Genomic DNA, 18,546 nt, shown 5'->3' with positions numbered 1-18,546 from the left:
AGACACTTTGAATCAAAACTACTAAATTGAGAGAAGACCAAATAAAGTAGATACAAAGTAACAAACAGAACACACTCAACTCAACAGGGCACAAAGACAGGACAAATGACAGCGAAAGCAGGGAGGCGAGGCAGGTGTGCTGGATGTCGATAAACAAAAAAGGATTTATTTCCAAAAGAAAAAACAAATAGCAAACAAGACACTTTGAATCAAAACTACTAAATTGAGGGAAGACCAAATAAAGCAGATACAAAGTAACAAACAAAACAAACAAAACACACTCAACTCAACAGGGCACAAAGACAGGACAAATGGCAGCGACTATGAGCAAAAGCAAATGATCCAACAAGGACTGAAAACTAGGCAGGGAATAATAATAATTAAAAAAAACTGACGAGACAGCGAAAAACATCTGGACAAGACACAAGTGGGTGACACAAAGGACCGGGTTGACAAGCACAAGTGGACACAATAAAATTTAAAGAGACAGGATAAGACATCATTCATCCATCCATCCATCCATCCATCTTCTACCACTTAGCCGAGGTCGGGTTGCGGGGGCAGAAGCTTTAGGAGGGAAGCCAAGACTTCCTTCTCCCCAGCAACATCCACCAGCTCCACCGGCGGGATCCCAAGGTGTTCCCAGGCCTTTTGCGAATATTGAGAGGGGATTCAGCCGCTGTAGGTGGCGGTGTACACCATAGAGATATGATCCACCAGTAATTTAAAAGAAGAAGAAGAAAAGCATGAAGCGACTGCACCGGGCAATGACGTCGTATGAGTTTGCTTTTGTAATTCTTGATAAACCGTAGCGTTTCTTTGCTGTTTTCCATCTAAAATTGCGTTAATATTCGCTTCTTTAATTAATTCCAAAATAATTTCTGTTTCAGTCAAAACTTGTGACGTGTATCCAGACTTGTCAGCATTAATTCGCAAAACCTGTTTCCAGAGCCAAATTTAGCATTTTACTTTTTTCGATACGCTTAAAAATCCACCCCCTCTAAGCGTAAAAACGTTTTTGCGAATTCTGGGCCCTTTTTGAATTTCTAGCGTTTACATTCAATTTTATTTTTGCATTTCTTAAAAATTTCAATAAAAATGGGTGGATGGAAACCCCACTATACTGTAGTCTCTCCAGTGTGTCCTGGGTCGTAGGATAAGACATGAACCACAAAATAAGTTATACATCGGTCCGCCAATATGGATCGGTCCGCCAAGGTCCCCGTCCTTGTCTGCCACCCAGCTTACTATGGCCCCTCCCACTGGTGGTGAGCCCATGGCAAGGGGGACTCACGTTGCCTCCCAGGCCTGTGCCCCATGGGTGCAGGCCCGGCCACCAGGCGCTCGCCAACAAGCCCCACCTCCAGGCCTGGCTCCAGAGGGGGCCCCGGTGACCCATGTCCGGGCAAGGGAAACGTCAAACCATATATTTTTCTCATCATAAGGAGTCCATGAGCCGTGCTTTGTCTGGCCCCTCACCTAGGACCTGTTTGCCATGGGTGACCCTGCCAAGGGCATAAAGCCCCAGACAACATCGCTCCTAGCTCCTTTTTTTGTGGTTCAAAGACATGAACCACAAAAAACAAAAAAACAAGACATAACATGAAACAAAGCCAAATACAAATCTTAAAAAACAAACAAACAAAAAAACACGGATCATTATAATACTGCTCCCTCTAACTATAAAAGCTCCTCACACTTGATCACAATGTACCATCTCCACTAAAAATAAGCTAAAACTGTTGGAACTCAACATAAACATTTTGTGAGGCAAAAAGTGTCTAAGCGGACACGACATGAACCTGTGTGCTTTTGTCCTACATATATATATATATATGTATATTTTTTTTTAAAGTCATATTTGTAATATGTGTTTCTGTTTGCATAGGAGCTGAAGGGGGGGAAAGCATTTGCTAAGGTAAACTAATACTTGGTTTGCTTTAATTTTATTATTTAGCATTCTTCTGACAAAAAATATAAGCCTGGCACTTCTTATCTTGCCAGTAATGTATATGACCCCTCTAAATGGCGAAAGCCAACATCATAACGTACTATACGTCTGGATTTAACTGTATGCTTTGGGTTGTTGACATGCTAAAAAGTTCTTATTTATTTATTTTAATCCTTAAGCTATATACTACAAACTCAATTCCAAAGACGTTGGGACGTGTTAAACATAAATAAAAACAGAATACAATGATTTGCAAAACCTATATTTAATTGAATACACTACAGAGACAAGATCTTTCATGTTCAAACTGATAAACTTTATTGTTTTTAGCAAATAATTATTAACTTTGAATTTTATTTAAACACATTCCTGAGACAGTGTCATGTATACTACTGTGTTACATCACCTTTTCTTTTAACAACATTCAATAAACGTTTGAAAGTTTGTAGGTGGAATTCTTTCCCATTCTAGCTTGATGTACAGCTTCAGCTGTTCAACAGTTCGGGGTCTCCGTGTCGTATTTTACGCTTCATAATGTGCCGCACATTTTTTCAATGGGAGACAGGTATGGACTGCAGGCAGGCTAGTCTAGTACCCGTACTCTTTTACGATGAAGTCACACTGTTGTAACGTGCAAAATGTGCTTTGGCATTGTCTTGCTGAAATAAGCAGGGGCGTCCATGAAAAAGACAATACTTGAATGGCAGCATACAACATGTTTCTCCAAAACTTGTATGTACCGTTCAGCATTAATCTTACCTTCACAGAGTTGTAAGTTACCAATGCCTTTGGCACTAATACAGCCCCATACCATCACAGATTCTGGCTTTTGTACTTTGAGTCCATCACAGTCTGGATGGTTCTTTTCCTCTTTGGCCCGCAGGACACAACACCCACAATTTCCAAATACAATTGGAACTGTGGACTCATCAGACCACATTGCATCAGCCCATCTTAGATGAGCTCATGCCCAGAAAAGCCTGCGTCGTTTCTGAGTGTTGTTCATAAATGGATGGCTTTTGCTTTGCATTGTAGAGTTTTAAGTTGCACTTAAGGATGGAGCACCATTGCGCCAAACTGTATTTACTTTACTGACATTGGTTTTCTGAAGTGTTCCTGAGGCCATGTGGTGATATTCTTTACACAGTGAAGTCAGTTTTTGATGTAGTACCATGTGAGGGATCAAAGGTCACGGGGCATTCAATGTTGGCTTCCGGCTTGCTGCTTTCATGCAGTGATTTCTCTTGATTCTCTGAACCTTTTGATGACATTATGGACTGTAGATCATGAAATCCCTAAATTCCTTGCAGTTGTACATTGTCCATAAACTGTTCGACCATTTTCTCACACAATTGTTCACAAAGAGATGAACTTCACCCCAGTTTTTCCTGTGAATGACTGAACAATTTAGTGAAGCGCTTTTTATGCCCAATCATGGCACCCACCTGTTCTCAATTAACCAGTTCACTTGTGGGATGTTCCAAATAGGTGTTTGATGAACATTCATTTTCTCAGGCCCCGTCCACATGAAAGCCTGTTTCAATGTATCTGCACAAGTTTCTTACCGTTTGGGCAGTTCGTCCGTTTCGAAGCTTGAAACCGATCACTTTTGTAACCGGGCTCCAGAGTGGAAAGATTTCAAAACGCGCCCTGTATGCTCCAGTGGGGACACGAAATGGGATACTCTTCCAGTGATGACGTAGTGGTCGCAGCTCGATGATGACGTATTGTCGTAGTTTGATGACGTATGCTCCAATTCTCGCGTGACTACGCACGAACCGCCAGTCTGTCCTGCAGTCACACCTCTTGCACATCCTGCACGTCCTGGAGTCACAGTAGTAGTACAGTATAACAACAGAACAAAACATACAGCGCTTGATGAGGCAATAATGTCAAATGGCTAAATTAAATCTGTTTTTAAAAGTGCTTGCCAGTAACACGGCAGTAAAGGTGCATTAATAACACGGCTGTACAAAAATACATTACCTTCACATAAATAACCAGCCTACTATAGCAGAAAAGTCAGTAATTACCGGTAATTCTCGTGCTATCGTCCTCCTCTTGCGTACTACGTAAAACCATTGAAGTCCTCTTCCTCAGTATCTGAAAGGAACAGGCCCAGGATTGCCTCGTCAGCCACACTCTCCTTTGTTGTTGCTCTCAAAACAAAAAAACTTATCTTCCTCTTCATCAGTGTCAGAATCGAACAGGTTGATTGCCTTTAACTTAAATGCAGCATTATATGCACATGTTTCTTTTCCATAAAGAGGGCGCAAACGGTCTCGCTCTTGTTCTGTCTCTCCTACTGTATTTGGGCTCACTTGTAGCGTATTTCCACTGCAGCCCAGCACCGCACCGTGCAAGTGTTGGCGAGCGTTTCCATTACAACTGTCCGTGTTGGAAGTGAACCGTGCAGAGCTTCTCGCGGCCCTCGCACCTACGTTGGGCCAAAGCGAGCCCAGAACAAGCCCGGGATGCGACGTAAAACACTACGGCAGTTGATTGGGCGGTCGGTCCTGTGATGCCATCAGTAATGGACATCAGCGAGGGAAAAAAACAACAACAAGCCGTGTCCTTTTCGAGATGTGTTCGTTTTCTTCTTCGCTCCCACTGCTATCAGTGTGTATAGCCTTGAGGGCTTTCCGACAATAAAACATCGTCCTTTTCTTCGCGGCGGTGATACTCCTTGCGTTGCGAGCTCTGAAGAAGCGACACATCTGAAGCACCACAAAAAACAGAACAAGCAACCGATACTGGGCAGCGTTGTCCTCCATGGCTTCCGTGTTTTGGTTATGTGTTGTTTCCCGCGCTCCACTATTGTGTTGCAGCCGGTTATGCGGTACTTCCGCCCAGTGTCCCAAATGGACATTGGAGGTGGAAAAGCAGTGCAAGCGTGGGTTGGGTGAACTGACCTGCCAGCAAGCCGAGCCGTGCTGGGCTCCAGTGGAAATACGCTATTAGTTTGTTTTGCTCTGCCTGGCGCTCTTGCACTTCCTTTATACAGAGATGGCAACTCCAGGTCCAGAAAGTAAAAACCCTACCATAGTTTGGCTTTAGCCCTCGAGCCCTTATCGCTAATTGTTTCCGTTGACGTGCTAGCTACCAAGTAAACGAGCACCATAGGAGCTAGCTAGGTCTAGGGGCTAAAGCCAAATTGTGGCAGGATTTTTGCTCTCTGGACCCGGATTTGCCAGCTCTGCCTTTATATTGCACCTTCTCGTGACCAGGTGTATAAGCCGCTCCGTTGAATTAGCTGCAGGGTCGAATGCAAGAGAAAAAAGTAGTGGCTTATAGTCTGTAAATTACGGTATGTTTAACACAATGTCTCAACTTCATTGGAATTGGGTTTGTATTGCCCCTAAAATAACTATGGTGAATTGTACAAGTACCCTAAGATCCAAAATAACAGATGCTTCCTTGAAATCCAGGATTTGTAAAAAAAACAAGACAATGTGTTTACTCAAATGATTGTAATGGGAACTTAAATAACACAACGCATACACGTGGTATGACTTATTTAGCATGCTAAATGTTTTTGGTCCTCTGCTCTTATCTGGCTTTTTCATTTCATAGCCACATTATCACAAAAAATAATCCTATCATGATTTTTCCTCCAGCTTGGTTTTGCAGATCTGAATTTATCAGAGTTTGCTGGCTCCGGAAGTACAACCCGGAGATGTCTGCTAGAGGGTTACGATACCAAAAATACTCGGCAGGATAACTCAATTCTTAAGGTAACTCTGGTACTCTGCAGCTGTGTTGTATTTCAACAGGTTAATGCCTCATTGTTTTCAAAATATCAATCTGTCATCTTATTTGTTATCACACGTCACGAGGAACCAGCGGTTAGGGATGCCGTCAAGCTGAAGAAGGAGTCCTATTGGGCCTTTTTGGCCTGTGGGACTCCAGAGGCTGCTGACAGGTACCGGCTGGCCAAGCGGAATGCAGCTTCCGCGATTACTGAGGCAAAAACTCGGACATGGGAGGAGTTTGGTGAGGCCATGGAAAACGACTTCCGGACGGCTTCCAAGAAATTCTTGTCCACCATCTGGCGTATCAGGAGAGGAAAGCAGTGCACCATTAACACTGTGTATAGTGGAGATGGGGTGCTGCTCGGTGCTCGGGGAGTCCTGTGGGTGGTGCTTCGGGAGTACGGGGTACCGAGCCCCCTGATACTGGCTGTTCGGTCCCTGTACGACCGATGTCAGAGTTTGGTCCGCATTGCCGGCAGTAAGTCGAAGTTGTTTCCAGTGAGGGTTGGACTCCGCCAAGGTTGCCCTTTGTCACTGATTCTGTTCATAACTATAATGGACAGAATTTCTAGGTGCAGCCGAGGCGTTGAGGGGGTCCGGTTTGGTGGCCTCAACAATACATCTCTGCTTTTTGCAGATGATGTGGTGCTGTTGGCTTCTTCAAGCCGTGATCTCCAACTATCACTAGAGCGGTTCGCGGCCGGGTGTGAAGCGTTCGGGATGAAAATCAGCACCTATGAATCCGAGACCATGGTCCTCAGTCGGAAAAGGGTGAAGTACCCTCTCAGGGTTGGGGATCAGATCCTGCCCCAAGTGGAGGAGTTCAAGTATCTTGAGGTCTTGTTCACGAGTAAGGGTAGGTTGGAGCGGGAGATCGACAGGCGGATCGGTGCAGCGTCTACAGTGATGCGGACTCTGTATCGGTCCATTGTGGTAAAGAAGGAGCTAAGCCGAAAGGCAAAGCTCTCGATTTACCGGTCGATCTACGTTCCTACCCTCACCTATGGTCACGAGCTGTGGGTCATGACCGAAAGAACAAGATCCCGGATACAAGAGGCCGAAATAAGTTTCCTCCGCAGGGTAGCCGGGCTCTCCCTTAGTTATAGGGTGAGAAGCTCGGTCATCCGGGAGGGACTCAGTGTCGAGCCACTACTCCTCCGCGATGAGAGGAACCAGTTGATGTGGCTCGGATGCCTCCTGGACGCCTCCCTGTAGAGGTGTTCCGGGCATGTCCCACTGGCGGGAGGCCCCAGGAACGACCCAGGACACGCTGGAGAGACTATGTCTCTCGACTGGTCTGGGAACGCCTTGGGATCCCGTCGAAGGAGCTGGCTGAAGTGGCTGGGGAGAGGGAAGTCTGGGCTTCCCTTCTAAAGCTGCTGCCCCCGCGACCTGACCCCGGATAAGCGGTATATGATGGATGGATGGATGGACGTCACGAGGACCTGATTTGGGACAAAATCACTTGATAAAGATTCTTTACAAAGAGTAAATTTGTAATTATCATGTTTACGCCATAGATCAACTACTCAAACAAATGCCTTGCTTGCGCTGATGCTGTTTTGTGTTGGCGTATATCCAAGTTGCACCAGACAAATTTAATCTTTTTGTGTTTACAGGTTATCATCAGTACTCAGCTTATGTCAGGAGATCCCTGTTTTAAAACGTAAGTATAAGTAACTTTTTGTCTATTTAAATGTACTAAACTGTGTGAGCAATATCCTCATTTTAGTTTGTGGTCAACTCTAGCACTTAACATAAAAATACCATGCTGATGTTATGAATTGTGCTTGAGCCTGAGCCAAGAAAGAACCAATTACAGACAACATTGAACTCTAGGAACAGGTCCATTTAACAGAGTGAAATCAACGTTTTATTATATTGACGTTAAAGGTCAAGCCTATGAATGGGAGAGGGACAGTGTTAATGTTTTTAGTCACAGAGGATCTTTAGCTAAACCAATACAAATTGCTTTTTCGAAACCAAATGTAGCATGTCTTTGAATGCAAAAAGGCAATTTTAGAACTTACAGATAATTTATACCTTCTTGTTTAGTTTTAATAAGAATGCATACTAAAATAGCCAGTAGTATAATATCAGGCCTCTGTGTCTGTATACAAAATACAGTGAATGCACTTGTAAGTCTCATGTCATGTTATGTCATAGCATACTTTTGGCCGTCCTAGTTTCTTCCTTTCAGTGAGGATAAAAAAATTTTTGGCAGCACAGAGAAACAAATGTGAATCAACCCGGGGGAAAGAAAGACCTAGAAGAAAATCTATAGTCTGCTTGTTTATGCCAAAAGATGTATTATTTATTATGTTTATCTGGTATGTACAGTATATTCACTTTTAACTTTGGTCTTTTCCCATGATTGTGTTTCAAATTAATGTCTTTATTATGATGTTAAAAGGCCACCTTCTACAGCGACAGTGATTGGGATACAAAGTGATGGAGACAGCCTGCTAGAGGAGAGAAGGGGGGGTGACACACGAAAAGCCTCTTGTGGTGAGCCAAAATCGCTTCAACATTCCAATCTTAGCCCTGTTTAGTCATCCCATTTACTTTTCCAAATAATATATATATATACATATATATATATATATGCACCTTCAACAACGCATTTGAGTAATTAAATTTTTCCTAGTACAGTACCAAATATGTGTTTAAGGATTTCAATTGTTAACAATTTCCTCCCTGAGTCATCACCCTATCATGGGGTTTGTGTGTTCCAATGATCCAAGGAGCTAAGTTGTCCAGGGCTTTATGCCCTTGTTAGGGTCATCCATTGCAAACAGATCCTCGGTGAGGGACAGGACAAAACACGGCTGAAAGACTCTGATGATGAGTCAAACTTTTCACCCCTAGATACAGCCTATTTGGTCCCTCTACGACTGATGTCAGAGTTGGGTCCCAATTGCTGGTAGTAAGTCGGATTTGTTTCCAGTGAGAGTTGGACTCTGCAAAGGCTGTCCTTTGTTGCAGATTGTGTTCATATCCTTTATGGACTTCTAGTATCCTTAATGGAGTTCAAGTATCTTGGGGTCTTGATCACGAGTGAATAAAGATTGGAGCGGGAGATTAGCAGGCGGATTGGTGCAGCGTCTGCAGTGATATTGACTTTTGTTGTTGTTGATAACTTTGTTTATTGGAAGACATTTCACATATGACATCAACAGTACAAACAGTGGGTTGCAAAAGTATTCATACCAATTTCTCAGCACAGAACAAAAGAAATGTGTGTTTCACCTGTTTGCATGAAAGGGAATAGCACAAACACAGCAATCCATCAATGTTTTTGTTCAAAATCACGTTTTGCTCTAGATATTCAGACCATTACACCGGTTATTGTGAGTCGAAAATGATTGCACACCATAAGCTATTGCATCACAGTGACACAAGCCTGCATTTAGTTACCTGTGACTCGTATAGGCTTGATTATTCCCTATAAATTGTGCCTAATAGTCACCTGTCCACGGTCATCCCATGCTTGTCAGCAGACATGTCATGAAGCCCAATATTATTTTCTCATTTTATTTTGAAGTGACATTAAACAGATCTGTATCGAAAGAGAAATGCTGGGGCTGCTATATAAAATTATCAAATGTTCACAAAAGAGGCACAGTAACCACTGACATCTTTTTTACAAATATATTTATGAATCTAAAAAGGAGATGCAAACATTTTTTCAAACTGTTTAAAAATGAAAAATGATGAGATTTAGTGATACGAAAGGTATTGACTTTAGTATATCCATCCATTTTCTCAATCGCTTATCAAGCCTGTTGTTTAATCTTCCTCCTCCCAGTTGACGTATACGGGACGCCATAACAATCACATCACTTCCTGTTTAGCTAAGTGTGTAGCGTTACTGCCTCCCCCCCTCCCCAAAAGACTAATTTAAAGGCCAGGCCAGCTGTTTTGCTATTAAAAGTTTGACACGCTCCGCTGTAACGCAGTACCAGCGAGAACTTTGTAAAAAGTGTAATCGATCACCCATGCACCTAAATTAATGTCAGTTTCACAATAACGTTTGCTGGTTAGCAAAGTAGTTAGCATAGCAAGGCTTCTACGTCTTTTCCTCGTTAATCACGCCTCGTAAACTCTTCGTGAGAACTTCGACACTTGTAACTAAAAATGTGCTTCTTATACGCCACCACGGAGGCTGTGATTACTAACTTATGAGTGAAAGCGCAACGTGTTTATGTGCAGTATTAGCCAGCCAAAGCTCATTGAGTCGTTGCTACGCTGCGACGTAAGTAGTAGAACCGATCTCGCCTCGACTTGAGTAGGTAACGTAAGCGTCCTAGCGAAGCTTTTGGGGGCTTTCTCAGCCTTTCAATTTTCAGAAAAACTTAAAAATCTGTGTTTTAATGATGCTAAAACTGCATATTTAGACCTGCAAACTGCTATGCTTGTAGTTGTGTTTTGTCTTGTGTAGTTCAGATAATGGATGGGTGTTTACTTTGGCACCGTAAGCTTGTAATGTATAACAACTATGTATCATTCACTGCCATGTCCACTGCTCAGGCACCTGGTGACAGCTGTGTGAAACAAGCATGCAGAACGAATGCTTTTGTACGTCTCTGCCACTTATTTAGTTTGCTTTTTGCTGTAAGTGACTAATGATGATAGACAAGATAGGAAGAAAATGACAAGATAATTTTTTTTCTATCATCTTCACGATAAATATCATCATATTGCCCAGCACTACCATTAGTACCGGTACATAAAATTTCCCCCCATAAATGACAGATAATTTTAAAGAAAGACCTATATATCCCAATATAGTATTATTATTTTTTTATTGCATGAAATGAATGGCAATTTTCTATTACTCTAATTTCTAGTTCCTGATCGTAAAACAGCAACAGGAGTTGACCAAGAAGTGAGGTGGAACATTAGGTGGAAAATTTAGAGGAAAATGAGGCAGGAGGAGCTAAAATAGTATCAAATGAACAATGCAGCCTTGAGGTTTTCCTTGTTTAGGGCACTGTAGCGGGTTCAGATCATGTGTGTCTGCCGTGGCTCAGGGTGTAGAGACGATCGTTCAGTAACCAGAAGGTCGGCTGTTCGAACCCCGCTCTCCCAAAGTCATGTGTCGTTGTGTCCTTGGGCAAGGTACTTCACACACATTGCCTCCAGTGCTACTCACACTGGTGTATGGAAGGTGCGAATGTTTGTCGGTGGTCGGAAGGGCCGTAGGCGCACACTGGCAGCCTGCCCCAGGGCAGCTGTGGCTACTTAAGTAGCTTACTGCCACCACAGTGTGAACGTGTGAGTGCATGATTAATGCAACCACTGTGAAGTGTCTTTGAGTGTCCAAAAAAGTGCAATATAAATCTAATGCATAATTTATTATTATTATCATATGCCCACGGAAGGGTGCCCACTACGTGTCTTCTGCGGCTATTGGCAGAAAGGCGACTTTGCCAAGGTGGCCCGGTCGAGCGCGAACCTCAAGGGCTTACGCACAAAAAGGGTGAGATGGCAGGGTGAACCAACACCTGGAATGGAGTTGTGTAGGGGTGTGAATTGCCTAGTACCTGGCGATTCGATTCAATATCAATTAATCCCGATACAAATCTATAAATTGATTATTGCGATTTCTTTTTTTAACTCAAATAGAGAAAATAGACTACTGATCAGTAAACTTGTACTTGTACTGTACACTGTAAGATTTGTATGAAAATGTATCTATATGAAACTTCAGGCTTAATACTGTGAGCCAATGTATTTAACAAACAGGTTGCAATCTGTTCAAACGAACAGCACTGAAATAAAATATTAAGGCTTAATGTTTCATTAATATAAGATTATGCCATGCTTAAAGTGTGAACCCTAACCCTGAGTAAGATGTTTTGTTTATTATTTTCATCCAAAATTTATGTTTAAACATCGATTCGGCCGCATATTGAATCAATACGAGAATTGCGTACTGTAGCATCGCGAATCGATTTTTTTTAACACCCCTAATGTGTGTTGGTGGAACAAAAACAGAACAATGAATGATATTACATAATCAAGATTTCAACGTGGCGATCACTGTGGCTGCAATAATTCTACATTTGGTCAAGCATTTTAGGTGTTTCACAGGCAACCTGTAATAAAAAGAAATACATTTGTACATTCCATGTAAAGCCTATACATTACTGCTGAAAGTCCTGGGTGTTTGTCTTCTTGAGAGCCAGAAGAGTGTAAGCACTCTTACATCAGTGATGTCCGTGAAGATGAAACAGAAGCCAGAGAAGGGGTAATTAAGGTTTTGGCACCTGATCGACTGGTTTGCGGCCGCTTCCAATCTACATTCTGAGCATCTTGATGGCATCTACCATGGACTGATGAACCAGCTTGTCTGCAACAGTAAAGAATCACGATTTTGTTCTCTTGCTTGCATGAAAGGGGGTCGCCGGGGCCCAAGGTTCCTGATCCCCTCGGAAGAAGTTGGTGTGGCTGTGCTGCGGGCTGCCTGGGATGTCCTTCGAGTCTTCCCGTGGCGGGGACGTCCAATGTCGAGTTGGCATCCATTATTGTTACACATACATGCCTCTGTTCTTTAGTTTGTTAGCCTGGTTTGCGAAAGCTCTCTTCCCAGCCATCAAGCTCTCCTTAATTTCTTTCCTCTTTTCTTTATCAGTGTGTGTGTTCTGAAAGAGTGTAGTGTAGCTCTTTTATGTATAATTTAAACAAACTCCCTTTGGATTAGCTACAATATGCTCTGACCTTGTAGGCTCTTACATGTCATGGCTAAAAATAGAACTGTGTGAGTATGTTTATTAGGGGCGTGCAAAAAAATCAATTCTCATAAGAATCTCGATTCTCATTTAGTACGATTCAGAATCTATTTTTAATGTCCCAAAATCGATTTTATTTAAATTATTTTATACTGTCTTGCTCTTGTTTGAGTGTGCCTTTATTGGGAGCGCTGTTCATGTTGTACACGATTTGGCTACTTACACTGATTGATACACTGTTAAGTTGTAGCCATATTTAGAGAAGAAGGAAAAAGTCACAATCAAGTTATTCCAATAAAAGTTTTTTTTTTTGCAGTGTAGGAAGAGCATATGCCGGTAAGTATTGTTAAGATGCTTCTCTGTATACATTCCTGAAACATTTTGTATGAATAGCCGTTCTTTTGAGTGATAAAGTGTCGTGAGTAGCTTGCTATTTAGCATTAGCGAGTCAGACTGGAGTAGATCATGACGATTCTTTGCACATCTATAAATTGAAGCAGAAATCACTGTCAATCAAAAATTGTTCTGAATCGAAAATCGATTCTGAATTGAATCGCAGGCCCAAAAATCGGAATTGAATCGAATCATGAGACGAAGTCAAAGATTCCCACCTCTAAAGTTTATGAAAGTTGTGTGTTTGTGCTAAATGTGTGTTGATGATGCTCTTGACTAATTATTCTCAAAATGTTTGTTAATAGCATTGAATTTTTGCACTTTGGTTTTCTGCAGAATAGCAATGTCTGTAACATTTTTGTTGTACAATAATTTCACAAAGGAGAATAACTGAGCCCCTGTGTTTTTGTGATTTTCACATTTTATATGCAGTACTGTCTAATAATTGGGGCTTATGCATGCACACTTAAGCTGTACTGTAGTCACATAATGAAGAGAAGCTATTTGTGATTAGCTGACATGGATCATAAATGTAGAATGAAATAGAATATGTCTGTTCGTCCCACTTCTTTTTTCTTTTTTTAATCAGTTGTGTGTTTACATATATGAATTTCAAGTCTACAATGACAGCTTTCTATTTCATATTTACAGTAGAGTATATGTTAAGCATGCACTTATTAGGCATACAATATCCTGTGGTTTGAGAGCTATGTAATGTAAATGATTGTGCATGATCCTAAAAAGTCTGTCACATGCCACTTGTTCAGGAGTAACCATGCCAAAACTGGACTAATTGATTGACATAGCAATTTCAAATCCTAATTTGTTCTGTATCATAGCAGAGAGTCGAGAAGTCAAGTGTCCTGTGGTGTCTGATGATCTTGGCGGCTCTGGCCACTCGCGAACTTCCAGCTACGCCAGTCAACAGTCCAAACTTTCAGGTAAGGCTGCGGCCATCCTGCTATGAAACAAATTATAAACTCTGGCTGGATTATCACGTGATAATTTGCACTTGAGGTATTTAGTTTTGAAGTTACTTTCCCCAGAAGCTGGGTCAGACAGAAAGATCGGATTTTCATGATCCTCAATTTTCAAGATGAGACCGCAGTCAAAGATGAGAGGAGGTGGAGAGTGAGTCACTGCAGCTCTAATAGCCCAATAATTCAAGATGTTGAAGCTGTATTTCCTGCCACGTTGCTTTTGATCGACTTTCAATCTCCATGGTATTAGTGCCACATTTTCTTTAATGATGTTGCAACGTATGCCCGAGAGGCAGGGTTTATTCTGATTTATAACCAGTCAATCACAGGAGACAGGTAACCAGTAACTCACACATTCATACTAAAATGAATACTTCTCTAAGTATTAGTCCAAAATGACAATTTTTATCTTTGTAACAGCAAACCAAATTAATCGTTACACAATCAAGCCTTAGAAATCTTTGATAAAAAGCCAATGCGGTACCACCATTGTAACATACTTGTAAAATAATATATGTTAAGTTTCGACAACCTTATTAGGTATTCTGATATCTGTTTGGTGCATAAAATTATCAATGACGCAGCCCCGCCCCCATTAAAAACATTTGTACATCTGCGCTTACAATCAACAAACAGGGTGTTACGGTCTGCATTGAGGGGCGACATCCCCCCCAAAAAGTCTGCCTTTTCTCAGTCAGCCTTTTCTTATAAAGCTATTAAAGGGTGGAACGGGCTCCCCAAATTCCTAAAAAACAACACAAACTTTTATAGCTTCTCAAGGGCAGTCAAAGGCTGGTTTCTTGAACACCAGTCCTGTTCACGCTACTAGTACTTGGGTCAGACGATACCCTCGTGGGACCGTTTGATGGATACAGCTACGAGTATAACTGCTGCTGCTACAATAATGGAACTACTACGACCACTACCTCAGTGACTTATGTATTTTATGCTTGTTATAGATTTTTTAAATAGTTGGCTTCTATAATTCCGCACTTTTATAAGGTTTGTAATTTGATGATACAGCACTATGTATTTGGTACTTCGTATGTTGTTTGTATGTAATTTTAACTTGCTTTGTTATTTTATTTTATGGAGACTACAGATGGAAACTATCATTGTGCTAAATTTGGTGCAGCCATCTTTTTTAATGTTACTGCACACTATCCTTTTAATAAACTAAACTCAAACAAATGTGATTATTATATTAGATACAGTACATAATGTCAGCTGAGTGTATACAATACTTCATTATAGGTAGTGGGATGAGATATATATATATATATATATATATATATATATATATATATATATATATATATATATATCCATCCATTTTATTAATTCTTGGCTTCAGGCAGTAGGCGGGGTACACCCTGAACTGGTTGCCAGCCAATCGCAGGGCACACAGAGACGAACAACCATCCACACTCACAATCACATCTATGGACAATTAGGTCTTTGGAATGTGGGAGGAAACCGGAGCACCCAACATGTTAGCCGACTTTAGCTAACAACGTGTCTCGGAAACCTGGCTCGAATAACCCTGAGTTCCTCGACTCGAATGTCACTTCACAAGATTGATATAAATGGACATAGCAACCAATATAAGTGGAAATACACCACAATGTGACCATTCAGCACAAAAGTAAACTGAAGATGCACGACACAGCATCCTACCTTGTTGTATAGTAGAAGCGCACACCGTCATCGGTAAACACCGCGGTGAAGGTTTGTAATCCAAATCGAGATCATCAATTTCGGAATCTCTTTCTTTGACAAGTCTATTTCTACTTTTATGTAAATGTGTGCATTTTACCATACAGGGAGAGACTCGACAGCTCAGAGCAGCATGCACCTGCTGCACCCCAGAGTGATGCGACAGTCGGATAAGTGTAAAAGTTGTGAAATGCCGTGTATGTGATAATGTCGGCCAATCTATTAACGTATTGTACATTTCCTACATAATGAAATGTTTTGATCACTCCTCGATGTCGTCACGTCTATGAAAGACCACTCTGACGTGTCATGAGTGAACCGTCTTCCTCAAGTCGCAGAATATCACCACAAATGTTAATTTTATGCTCTTTTAAGTGGGATGAAATTACAATCAAATGAGCTATAAAATATTAATTTAAAGATAAAAAATAAACGCGATCTTTCCAAAGCGAGTCCCCCTCAGCCTGCCCCAAAATGCACACAGCGCATATAGTGACTTGTGCCCCTATGTATTACGTTGAGGGATAAAAAATAATAAAAAAAATAAAATAACAATGCATATATTTGTGGGGACTGGGATCAAATTAAAAAAATTAACAGAATTTTACAAGTTACTTCATTTGAAAAATTAGTCAGCTTTTAATATGAAAACAAAATGCACTGAGCTGTAATAATAATATATATATATATATATATATATATATATATATATATATATATATATATATATATATATATATATATATATATTAGAGCTGTCAAACGTTAATTTTTTTAAATCAGATTAATCACATCTTAGAATTTTGATAAATCACGATCAATCACTCAATTAAGAAGGCCTTTTTATCAGCATTTTTTGGGCCACCAAAATTGAAGCGCACTTGTTCTGTGTTAATTCTTTCGACATTTAATGTTATGAGGACGTCTTCAACATTTTTTGATCGACTGCACAATCTCAGTTAATTACTTGCATAATTTAAAATGGAAAAAAATAATGACCCCAGTAGTTTAACATGAACAAATATTCTGAATGTCATACGCAAACATTTATTAAATGCTTTACTTTAATGCATGTAGTTATGTTTATTGCTCAAACACAACCTGTGCTAGCTTTAATGAAGCCATCCGCTTTCAAGATAAAGTATAATCTGTGGTCAAAATTAATAGTGGGATTAATCTGCTTTAATTAATGATTAATGCGATAATTTTTTAATTAATTAATTAGTTAATGCTTTAACTTTGACAGCATATATATATATATATATATATATGAAACTCTCACTTAATCGGACATTGCACCTCCTTTTGCAATGAGAACTAAATCCAAACACTTTCTTTAGTGACTTATCAGTCTTTCACATCTATTTGCAGGATTTTTGCTACTCTTCCTTGCAAAATGCAGCCAATTGAGAGATGTTGGATGGGCGTCTAGCATAAACTGCCCGCTTCAGGTCCCGCCACAGTATTTTGAAAGAATTTAAATCAGGATTTTAACTGGGCACATCCAGAACATGAATCTTGTTGTTCTTCAGCCATTCCTTGGTTGTACTGCTGGAATGCTTTGGATTATTGTCATGTTGCATGATACATCTTCTACCAGGATGTAACTTCACAAAGAACGGCTTCAGGTTATGTTCCAGGATTTCACAATATTCCTCTGAATTCATAATTCCCTGGACTATGTGGAGTCCTCCAGGTCCTGAGGATGAAAAGCCAGCCCAGAATTGAACATTCTCACCACCATGCTTCACTGTAGGGTGAAGGTTCTTTTGTTGGTATGCAGTGTTGACTTTTCACCAAACATGACCAAACAGTTCAATTTTGGACTCATCTGTCCACAGAAGGGACTTCCAAAAAGCTTCAGGTTTGTCCAGGTACTGGCAATGTTGAGATTGGCAGCTTTGATCTTTTTTGGTGAGCAGAGGCTTCTAACTAACAAGCCTTCCATGAAAGCCTTGTCGATTGACTTTTCTTCTGATTGTTGAAGCATGCACATGTGTCCCAGATGCAGCAAAAGAGGTTGCAAATCCCTTGATGTGATGTTCGAGTTGGCTTTTTACCTGAATTATAATTTTTCTTGTGGGGCTTGTTGATATTTTTAGAAGGTCGTCCACTTCTAAGCAGGAATGTAGTAAGAATACTTTATAGCTTTCCCCAGACAGATGTGCTGTCACTACCCACTTCTTGAGGTCCCCTGAGATTTCTCTTCCTCTCACGCCCAATTTACACTGACTGCGAAACAGATGCGGTGCGTTTTCCGTACGACCGCCACAAGGAATAGAAAGCATTCGAGTCTGCGTGTCAATTTACACCAGCTGCAGTGCGTTGCCTATGCGGTGCGGAAAGGATGCGGCACTGCGGAAGGTTTCCGCAAGCGTTCTATTTTTTACGGACGCCGCATGCGGAACGCTTGCGGATTTTCATGAAGCTGAAGAAATTACACGAGCCGGACAGGAAGTCGAGCGTCGGCATTATGGTAGATCCGGTATATTTCAAAATAAAACCATTATTGAACTCATTTTTGGGGGGAGGGAAGCTAAGTAACTACATAGTATGACATGAGTCGGACATTTAAGACAAAAAACGAGCTCAGAATAAATTAAACATGACAAATTAACGCTATTTGAACACAAAACGTACTTACCCATGGTAGAAGAGCCATGGTAGAAGTCACAGAAATAATGTCCAAAAGCATATTGATGTGACAACAGGCAAGTGTAGCTATTGTTTACCAATAGGACTCCATATACACGGTTGTGAACCCAACTCTCCAGCGTGAACTCCCGTGATTTTGTGGTCTGGCGGGTGCAGATTTCCGGACGCAACGCAGTCAGTGTAAATTGCAGTCCGTGCAGCGACCGTACGGAAAACGCAATGCGGTCTTTCCGCAGTCAGTGTAAATTGGGCGTCAGCATGACTGACCTGCATTGGTCCACCTGGGTAAGACTCAAGTAATGTGGTTTTGTCTCTGTTTCAGTCAGTGATGCACAATTTCTTTGCTAAATCTCTCATTTTATTGG

The 18,546-nt window shown here is 41.1% G+C and overlaps 1 protein-coding gene across 4 annotated transcripts in view; it reads left to right on the top strand.

The window, feature by feature from the left end:
• The window catches only part of eeig2b (EEIG family member 2b), a 51,741-nt gene that overhangs the window by 17,446 nt on the left and 15,749 nt on the right, over positions 1 to 18,546 (top strand). For 2 of the 4 annotated variants that reach the window (XM_086088484.1, XM_086088486.1), the window contains exons 3-7: positions 1,889 to 1,918; positions 5,569 to 5,685; positions 7,323 to 7,369; positions 8,117 to 8,211; positions 13,670 to 13,771. In XM_086088484.1, the coding sequence (XP_085944610.1) occupies positions 1,889 to 1,918; positions 5,569 to 5,685; positions 7,323 to 7,369; positions 8,117 to 8,211; positions 13,670 to 13,771 (391 nt within the window). The remainder of the gene's footprint in view (positions 1 to 1,888; positions 1,919 to 5,568; positions 5,686 to 7,322; positions 7,370 to 8,116; positions 8,212 to 13,669; positions 13,772 to 18,546) is intronic. The other 2 variants (XM_086088485.1, XM_086088487.1) reach the window with 2 other exon arrangements.

The sequence above is a fragment of the Leptonotus elevatus genome, chromosome 11 (assembly GCF_054856555.1).
Source record: "Leptonotus elevatus isolate MCC_2025b chromosome 11, RoL_Lele_1.0, whole genome shotgun sequence".
In the NCBI taxonomy this organism is placed as follows: domain Eukaryota; kingdom Metazoa; phylum Chordata; class Actinopteri; order Syngnathiformes; family Syngnathidae; genus Leptonotus; species Leptonotus elevatus.
The sequence above is the reverse complement of the archived record's forward strand: the minus strand, read 5'-3'. Positions and strand labels throughout refer to the sequence as shown.